The sequence below is a fragment of the Tupaia chinensis genome, unplaced genomic scaffold (genome assembly GCF_000334495.1).
Source record: "Tupaia chinensis unplaced genomic scaffold, TupChi_1.0 Scaffold144168_1, whole genome shotgun sequence".
Taxonomy (NCBI): domain Eukaryota; kingdom Metazoa; phylum Chordata; class Mammalia; order Scandentia; family Tupaiidae; genus Tupaia; species Tupaia belangeri.
In genome coordinates, this window is record NW_006204024.1 from 511,414 (window position 1) to 521,256 (window position 9,843).

At 54.9% G+C, this 9,843-nt stretch overlaps 1 protein-coding gene across 1 annotated transcript in view; it reads right to left on the reverse strand.

Annotated features, from left to right (window-relative positions):
* Positions 1-9,843, reverse strand: part of GPR107 (G protein-coupled receptor 107) — a gene marked incomplete in the record, with an annotated part of 85,229 nt that overhangs the window by 8,951 nt on the left and 66,435 nt on the right. The window contains 2 exon segments of the mRNA XM_027767306.1: positions 623-706; positions 2,940-2,989. Coding sequence (XP_027623107.1) covers positions 623-706; positions 2,940-2,989 — 134 coding nt within the window.

Sequence of the window (9,843 nt, forward strand, 5' to 3'; positions counted from 1 at the left end):
CCTGTTTTTTTTTTTAACAATTTTTTTTTTTTTTTTTTTTTTCTTTTTTTTTTTTTTTTTTTAATGTGACCAGAGAGAGACAGAGGGTGAGAGTAAGAGAGAGGAAGTGAGAAAGCAAGCCATGAGATTCAGGACTTGAACCCTGGTCGGCCATGTGGGAGTGTGCAGCGCCTTAACCACCACGCCACCTGCTGGTCCCCAGTATCACGTGAGTTCTTACAGGAAAATGTCTCTAAATCACTTGGCAGTTAAGCTGGTTCTGGCTGATGACAAAGATACTTGACCACTGAAATAGTAACGGGCAGAGCAGAAGGGCGCTCAGGGACCTCAGGAAAGCCCGCAACTGAAGGAAGAGATCAGGCCTCCTCCGGGTTTTAATTATGCAGGGCAAATCTTACTCTTTGCATCGGACGCTTTTCTCTTCAAAGACTTTCAACATTGAAAACTAAAATCAATAAGGCAATTATTTCCGGATTTCTCATGTAATCCAGCAGCTTTCCTGGACAAAGGGGTCATCTTAACTGAAGATGAGAGAGCTGGAGGGTCTCAGTGGTCATCCCCACATAAATCAGTGACAGTCTCTGTCCTGGTTTCCAGCACCACCCCACGGTGCGCACCTTACCTGGTAGAGCCACTTCCACTGGAACGGAACGGCAAATTTAAGGAGGAACGCAATGATCCTGGTGAAGTATATGTAACATACGATCTACACGAAGAGGAAAGAAATGAGGAACACAATCAACAGAAATCAGGGCACCACCTCCTCTCAACACTCTGTCCCACGAATTAACTATGAAATGAACTACACAGAGGACGGCATTTGATACATACAGGGCTAATTAATAAATGCAGCAGAGTGAGGCTACTCCTCTAGTTGCACTTAAAAGGACATCTCCACTACCACTGGGTGGTCGGGACACGGACCAGTCACGCTTGGGAAGGACAAGATGTTTAATACGGCTAATCTGTACTCAGCACTCCTTACCTTGCTCATGTACATAACCCACGGACTGCAGTCTCTGAAGGGGGATGTCTATTACTACCAGGCATTGAGGAATATTTAGCAAACCACACAAGGAAAACACTGACTTCTAGTTTCCTCACCAGTAGATGCTACCGCCACGGAGGCCTGCCCTTGGAAGAGGTGTGAACGCCACTAAGCACTTCAGCCAGGGAGAGTCTGTTTCTCCTCGCTGGGGGCTGAACCCAGCATGCCGGCCCCTTGAGCACGGCCTATGTGTTGTGAGCAAACTCAGGGTGGCCAGGCCTGCGGGCCAAGCGGACACACCTGGCTTTAGGTGAAAGCCAACCCCTTGACCTGGTCGTGGGCACACACCTCACTGCCACCACGGCATGAGAGCAGCTGTATGTGAGGCCTGCTGCTTGGGTGGAGGGTGCAGAGCCCACGCCGACACTTCCACCCTGAGAAGACTGATGCCCTGCTGTGTCCTGCTGGACTCTAGTGTCTCCCCAGGCACGAGAGCCGTCAGAATGACGACCAGTGCCATCACCACGGGTGGACAGGGAAGGCGGGGGCAGGGGCGGGGGAGGACTCGGGAATGTATCTTTTCAGAATCGAGGGGTCTAGCTGGCGGTAAGGTGGTCAAGGTGGCTGGATCCCACATGGCCAAATGCGCAGCACGAGTTCCGGACCCAGTGCCTTGAGAAACACGCTAGGTGCATGTGTGTGTGTGCCCAGATCCCAAAAGGAAGGAGAAGGGACTGCAGCATGACCATGCCCCATGAGGGGTGCTTTTCCACGTTTTCTTTCCCTCTCTCTCTCCAGCAAGCACATGCGCCCTTGGGCAAAATTTAAACACACAAACAGAAAAATGTTCAAGAAGCAAACCCTAGGAGACCTGTACCGTATATACTCCAAGAAATCAGATCCTAACCATTTGTTTTTCATACCCACCATGGCCCTGCTTTTTGGTACTACACACACCACTTGACCTGCTCTGCTAGGGGAACACTGTCACCATAGCATAGAGAGTTTTCTCAGGGAAGTCAGTCTGAAGCAGGAGGAGGTGATACTCTGACAGTTGTAACTGAGAAGGACAGCATTTGGGTGTGATTCCACTTTTCAAAATGATTAAAAAAAGCAAAGTCAGGGCCAACCGGTGGTGTGGTGGTTAAGGAGGCTGGATCCTACATGGCCAACTGCTTGGTTCAATTCCCAGACTTAGTGGCTTGAAAAACATGCTAGGCACATATGTATGTGTACCCAAAATCCCAAGAGGAGGATGGAGGAGAAAGGACTGTGGCATGGCCATCCCCAGGGGGTGATTTCTCACACCACCCTGGAGGAACCACCACCGAGTTGGGAACAGTAACCACGTGGGTGTGGGTGGGCAGCGGGAGGCGGGGGCCAGCACACTAGGGGCCGCGCTGTGCCTCACAGTCGGAGGCTTTGTTCCTCAATTGAGAGTATACTACTTTTCTAAGTATTTAAAGCCAGATTTAAAATTAAAAATTAGGGGCCGGCAGGGGCAGTGTGGTTAAGGCACTGGACTCCCAAGGCTGACCACAGTCTGAGTCCCAGACCTGGCAGCTTGAAAATCATGCTGGGTGCATGTGCTTATGTGCTCAACATCTCAAGCAGAGAATGGAGAAGGGAATTGCAGTATGGCCTGCTCCACTAGGGGGTGATTTCTCACTTCTTCTCTTTCTTTCTCTCTGTCTCTGCCTCTCCTTGGCGAGTGTACATGCCCTACGGCAAAAAAAAAAAAAAAAAATCCTAAAAAAGTAAGTAAACTAGTCAATTAAATTACATTAAAAAGTAACTCAGACACTGAACCCCCATTTCGAGAGAGACCGTTTCCTAAAGTTGAGCCGGTGCTGCAGGAAGCACTGTGGCCGCACCGCCACCTGTCCCCCGAAGCCTGGCAGCTTTACTCCTTGAACCAGTAAATGACAGGCTGAACTTTGCTTTTACTCACCAGGACGTAATAATGTCTGAAGAGTTTCAGCTTTGCTAAGTTAATAGCAGCTAGGGAGAAGGAAGAGGAATGGAAGGCTCGTTATTTTTTCAGTCTTTAAAGGCAAGTCCCCTGTCCCCCACTACCCCCAGCACCTCAGTTGAGCTGCATCTAACACAGAGGAGCACCACCCAGCGGGCGAGGAGGGAACTGCAGGGCAGGCCTCCCCATCAACAGGGAGGACTGGGAGTTAGGCAGCAGGACTGCTTCAGACTGCCCCAGGAGCCACCTCCCCACCTGGGTGAGCAGTTTTAAAGCAGCCGTGGTGGGTGCTTCTTGGTAACACAAAACTTAAAGATGCTACAAACCTGGACCCCCACCCAGCCACCCTGGGCCCAGGCTCAGTGTGTGGGCTGTCACTGCAGCTCAGAGCTGCACCTTCCAAGAACACTTGTCCCAGGTTGGTCCCAGAGCACCCCCTGGGGGAGGCCCCCACTGGCTGAAGACATAAATTCAATAAACCATTTGGTGCATTTTGCAAGTTTCATTGATGTTTTCATGCGTGCGGGTACTAGCCCTTTAAGTACAACCTGGTTGCCTCTGTCCTTCCTTCCTGAACATTCAAGGTCAGCCAGGACACTAACTTCCTGACTTCGCCTATGGCTATGAAATATTGATGACCACAGGACAGCCCGCTCCCTCCCCAATTAGCAAGCCTTTCATTCACCATAAACTGTTCTGCAGGAGGCAAATTAATTGTGCTTAATAGCATTCAATTACTGACTCAGTTGAGAATGGGACTGTGGTGGTGAGGGTTCAAATTCCTCTTCCTCCTCACTCTGGCTCAGGATCAGTGAGGGAGGCATTTGCTCTAGGAGTCCAAAAGAAATGCCGGAATCCTAAATGACCTTCGGAGATTATGCACTAATAGTACCTGCAAGACCCTCCTGAGAAATGGAATATGTGGATGAGGGAGATTGAGAAGCCCCAAAACATGGACTCTCCGAGCCGAGGAGCCGTAAGGGCCCCCGCACATGCGCAGCACCCAGGAAGGGAACTGGCAGAAGGGCAGGCCACGAGCTGCTCCGAGAGAACTGGTGCACCTGCAGCTGGGTCCCAGTGAAGACATCCCCACGACACGGATGCCAGGCCATCAGGACACCTGTGAGGGCTGACAAAGGGGACCTTGGGAACACCAGAGCTGTCTCTGAAAAATGCAGCCTGTGAACAGAGCTCCAGGTTTCCAAAACCCGCTGGCCAAGACAGATACAACTTTGGGTCACACGCTGGACGTTCATTCAGGAGAATGCTGCTCGTGGGGATCAGGCTGCTGACACCCACACAGGTGTCCGGTCTCAGGCCAGGCAGCGAAGGCCGGGAGCCAGCTCAGTGGGGTGGGACGGGAGAGCAGAGCAGCTTGGTGCAGGCCTGCACATCTGGACTCCCTGGTTCAGGTCCCAACTCCACTGTTCACGGGTTCAAACTCCTGGCCCACCCACGCGAGTCGCCTAACCTCTCTGAGCCTGTTCCTTCACCTGTAAAGCACGAACAGCGTCCACCACTAGGACTAACGCGAGTGCGCGCGAGGCCAACAGCACACAGCGAGCACTCGCTGTCTCGGCAGCGGTATCGTGGAGGACTCTGGAGATTCGCCTGATGCCAGACACGGCACGCCCTGGGCACAGTGGCTGCCATGTCTAGCAGAGTCCGGTCTAGTGGGGGGAGCTGGAAGGAGCGGAGCCTCGGGCGCCCGAGGCAGCGCTGCCATACGTACAGGATGGGTCCTGGTGCCGAGCGGGCAGAGCCAGCTCCGAGGGGACTTCGCCAGCGCCATCGTGGAGCAGCACATGGCAGGTCGCTGCCTGGAATGCTTCTCTGCTAAGGGAGAGCTCTCCACTTGAGAAGGCTGCTCGCTGCACCACGGCGGGGGCGGGGGTGCCGGGCTCCCATGGGAAAGAAGGCTCACCGGGGCTGAAGCAGCTATTTCCGACCTCGCCACAAGGAGCAGCAAATATGGTAAAAGAATGAGCACGTGGTGAGGACGTGCCCAGAGAGGAGCCAGAGCGGAGTGCAGACCCTGCGCCACCCGTGCCTGCCATGCCTCGCACCTGGAGAGTTTCTTCACGGTGGGTTACAACCTCGTCACAGCAATGCTCTTGATGGGCAGGAGCCCAAGAATCACCCAGGAGGCTTTAGCTAAGACAGATGCCCAGGCCCAGCTGTGGTCATGTGCGCTGGACGGTGCTGCTTGGCAGGCTGAGGTCAAATGGGAGATCTGAGTTCAAGTCCTGACCCACCCTGACACGCCAGGCATAGACGCACACACTGCAGTCCTGGCTGCGCAGGACCCGAGGCAGGAGAACCAGGCGCAGCGAGACCCGGTCTACAAGGACACCCCTCCCCGCACACACAGGCACGCCCCACGGGGAGGGCAGCTGCTGGGGCAGGGGTGATGCCATGTCTGCCTGTGCCAGGTGGGCCTCCAGGCTGACCACCAGCCGACTCCCCTGCTTGTTCACTTTCAGGAAAGGGCCACGAGCAAGCGTGTCTCGCTGACCGAGTGGAACACGTGCCCGAGGCAGAAGAGCCACAGCCCGACAAACCTGTCAGTGCTCAGAGAGCCGAGCCAGTGACGCTGCCACCCACGGGGGCTGCTTGTCTGTGCCCAGACGGTCACCCCACCTCTGGAAGTCAGAGTATATGGCCAGGCCAGCGAAGAGACAGGCCATCCCCTTCTCCTTGGCTGACCTCCCTGGATGGTCCTGGAGCCGTGATGAGGACAAAGACAACCACACTGGTCAGCGCCACACACTGACCACCCTGGGCCAGGCCGGGCACCTCTTTCTGCGGCTCACACCAGCTCTCTGGACAAAGGGTGGTGGGACATTTCTCACAGATGAAGCACGCGGGCCTGGAGAAGTGTGGTGAATCCGCACACCGCACGGCGACAAGTGGAGAGCCAGCCCAGGCCCGGCTCTCACTGAGGCCCCGCTCTGAGGTCTTGCTCTGTCGCCTCCACTTTGCTTTGAGAGAATGACAATTCAGAGCTTCAAAATGCACTGGCAGTTCAGGGTGCTGCCGTCAGGATTGGAGATGCCAGGCGATGCCCAGGAGCCCCTGCGGGCCATGCTGGGGAGCTAATGCCATCTGATTTAGGGGACACACAGGAGCAAAGGCCTACGCAGCTACCTGACGGGTGAAAAATTCCCAAATGACCCTTCCCTGGGAGTACAGAGAGCCTCAAGGCTTAAAAACATCCCTGCCCACCTGCCATCCTCTCTCCTGCTCCCGCTCTATGTGCTTCAGAGGGGATTTTGAGTCAGATGCAAAGATTAAAGAAAGGATGACAGCAACCTGGTTGGTTAGAACCATCTGACTCGCTGCGTCTGCATTTCCAGTCTGACACTCTGGCCCCAGCTCACCCTGCACAGGGGTCGAGGCACTCTCCATTCCGGTCATGCAGGCCTTGAGCCAGCTGCCTCCCCCCCACAGCCACATGCTGACCTGGGCGCTCACTGGCTCAAGAGCGTCCGTCCTGGGGAGCAGTCCACCCACAGACAGCACAGAGCGCCCGGGGAGGGCTGCAGGAACCGTGCAGCAGGAGTCTCTGACCTTCAAGCTGCTGAGCGTAAAGTGATCTGAAACACATTTCCTGTGTATGTTTAAAGCAATGACCCAAGACAAGAGACACTGAAGGTCACTGAATTAAACAGAGGCTACGAGCAAAATTGCATCTTAAATGATTTAAAAAACAAAAGAAAGCAGACTGTCCACGGTACAGACTGAATCGCAGGAAAGATGGGCTCCGTAAGACTGCTCTCACGGCCCTGCTCCAGAGCCACACCAAGCTCGGACTCCGCCCGCCGGGCCTCCTGTCTGCCAGCCCGCAGCCTGTGGCCGCGACGTGTGAGCTCTGCCAGTCAGGCACGGCATGAGGCCGCAGCTGAGCGGGGCGGGTGGGCCTCCAGGCTGACCACCAGCCGACTCCCCTGCTTGTTCACTTTCAGGAAAGGGCCACGAGCAAGCGTGTCTCGCTGACCGAGTGGAACACGTGCCCGAGGCAGAAGAGCCACAGCCCGACAAACCTGTCAGTGCTCAGAGAGCCGAGCCAGTGACGCTGCCACCCACGGGGGCTGCTTGTCTGTGCCCAGACGGTCACCCCACCTCTGGAAGTCAGAGTATATGGCCAGGCCAGCGAAGAGACAGGCCATCCCCTTCTCCTTGGCTGACCTCCCTGGATGGTCCTGGAGCCGTGATGAGGACAAAGACAACCACACTGGTCAGCGCCACACACTGACCACCCTGGGCCAGGCCGGGCACCTCTTTCTGCGGCTCACACCAGCTCTCTGGACAAAGGGTGGTGGGACATTTCTCACAGATGAAGCACGCGGGCCTGGAGAAGTGTGGTGAATCCGCACACCGCACGGCGACAAGTGGAGAGCCAGCCCAGGCCCGGCTCTCACTGAGGCCCCGCTCTGAGGTCTTGCTCTGTCGCCTCCACTTTGCTTTGAGAGAATGACAATTCAGAGCTTCAAAATGCACTGGCAGTTCAGGGTGCTGCCGTCAGGATTGGAGATGCCAGGCGATGCCCAGGAGCCCCTGCGGGCCATGCTGGGGAGCTAATGCCATCTGATTTAGGGGACACACAGGAGCAAAGGCCTACGCAGCTACCTGACGGGTGAAAAATTCCCAAATGACCCTTCCCTGGGAGTACAGAGAGCCTCAAGGCTTAAAAACATCCCTGCCCACCTGCCATCCTCTCTCCTGCTCCCGCTCTATGTGCTTCAGAGGGGATTTTGAGTCAGATGCAAAGATTAAAGAAAGGATGACAGCAACCTGGTTGGTTAGAACCATCTGACTCGCTGCGTCTGCATTTCCAGTCTGACACTCTCGCCCCAGCTCACCCTGCACAGGGGTCGAGGCACTCTCCATTCCGGTCATGCAGGCCTTGAGCCAGCTGCCTCCCCCCCACAGCCACATGCTGACCTGGGCGCTCACTGGCTCAAGAGCGTCCGTCCTGGGGAGCAGTCCACCCACAGACAGCACAGAGCGCCCGGGGAGGGCTGCAGGAACCGTGCAGCAGGAGTCTCTGACCTTCAAGCTGCTGAGCGTAAAGTGATCTGAAACACATTTCCTGTGTATGTTTAAAGCAATGACCCAAGACAAGAGACACTGAAGGTCACTGAATTAAACAGAGGCTACGAGCAAAATTGCATCTTAAATGATTTAAAAAACAAAAGAAAGCAGACTGTCCACGGTACAGACTGAATCGCAGGAAAGATGGGCTCCGTAAGACTGCTCTCACGGCCCTGCTCCAGAGCCACACCCAGCTCGGACTCCGCCCGCCGGGCCTCCTGTCTGCCAGCCCGCAGCCTGTGGCCGCGACGTGTGAGCTCTGCCAGTCAGGCACGGCATGAGGCCGCAGCTGAGCGGAGCGAGCTGAAGCGTGCATCGCCCCACCCCCCACTGTCCTCTGCACACAGTGGCACAGGCAGTGAGCGGGCAAGGACGAAGGTCTGGACGACACAGCCTCGCCAGGAGCAGGAAAGGGAGGAAAGGGAGAGCGTGACCTTCCTGAGACCTGCGTTCCAGACACGGCGCCCAAATGCACGATGGCGCCAGTGGGCCAGGAAGTGGGCCCGGCAGGCACCCAGCACAGGGGACCAGCCAGGCGCTGACTCGCTACTGAGGTCCCGGCAGGCGCCCACCACAGAGGGCCGCCCAGTACAGGGGACCAGTCAGGCCGCCACTGAGGTCCCAGGCAGGCGCCCACCACAGGGGACCAGCCAGGCCTACTGGGTGGCTCAGGACCCCCACTACTGAGGTCCCAGCACTTTTTAAAATTTTACTTTATTGGGACCAGCAGTTAGCATAATGGCTATGTCGCTGGACTCCCACGGAGCCGACCGTGGTTCGCGTCCCAGACCTGGTGGCTTAAAACTCATGCCGGGCGCATGTGCGTGCGTGCCCAAGATCCCAAGAGGAGAATGGAGGAGAAGGGATTGCAGTGTGACCATCCCCTCTGGGGGGTGATTTCTCGCTTTCTGTCTCTATGTCTCTGTCTGTCTGGCGAACGCATGCGCCCTATAGCAAAAACCTCTCAAAAAAAAAAAAGAAAAGAAAAATTTTACTTTAGTAAATTTAATTCATTTTATTTATTTATTTTAATTTGACCAGAGAGAGACAGAGTGAGAGAAAGAGGGAAAGTGAGAAAGCAAGCCTCTAGGTCCAGGACTCAAACCAAGGTCGGCCATGTGGGAGTTCAGAGCCCTTAACCACCAAACCACCTGCTGCCCCCTTTCCAAAATCATTTTCTTTTACTTAATTCATTTTATTTATTTTAATGAGGTCCCAGTACTTTAAAGGCCTCGCAAAGAACTGCAGCCTGTCCATGACAAGGCCGCTCCTCAGACTAGGACCGAAAGGCTCCTTTGCTTTCAGCTGTGGTCGATGCTAACACAGGGCGGCAACACTGGCTCACTGGGTACTGTGTGCCGTTGACCAGAAGCTGTGAGTAGGTGAGGACAGAGGAATTCTGGTGATATGTTGACAGAGAGTAACGACAGGTTTCTGATGATTAAAAGAAATTAAAAATCAGGACCAGCAGTTAGCGTAATGGCTATGTCGCTGGACTCCCATGTAGTTGACCGCGGTTTGAGTCCCAGACCTGGTGGTTAAAAATTCACACCGGGCACGTGTGTGTGTGTGTGTGTGTGTGTGTGTGTGTGCGTGCATGCCCAAGATCCTGAGAGGAGAATGGAGAAGGGACTGCGGCGTGGCCATCCCCCCCGGGGGGTGATTTCTCGCTTTCTGTCTCTCTGTCTGCCAAGCACACGCGCCCTATGGCAAAAACCTCTCAAAATAAAAATAATAATGAAATTAAAAATCACTGGATTCAACCAGCCTAGTAAAATACATCCCCTCT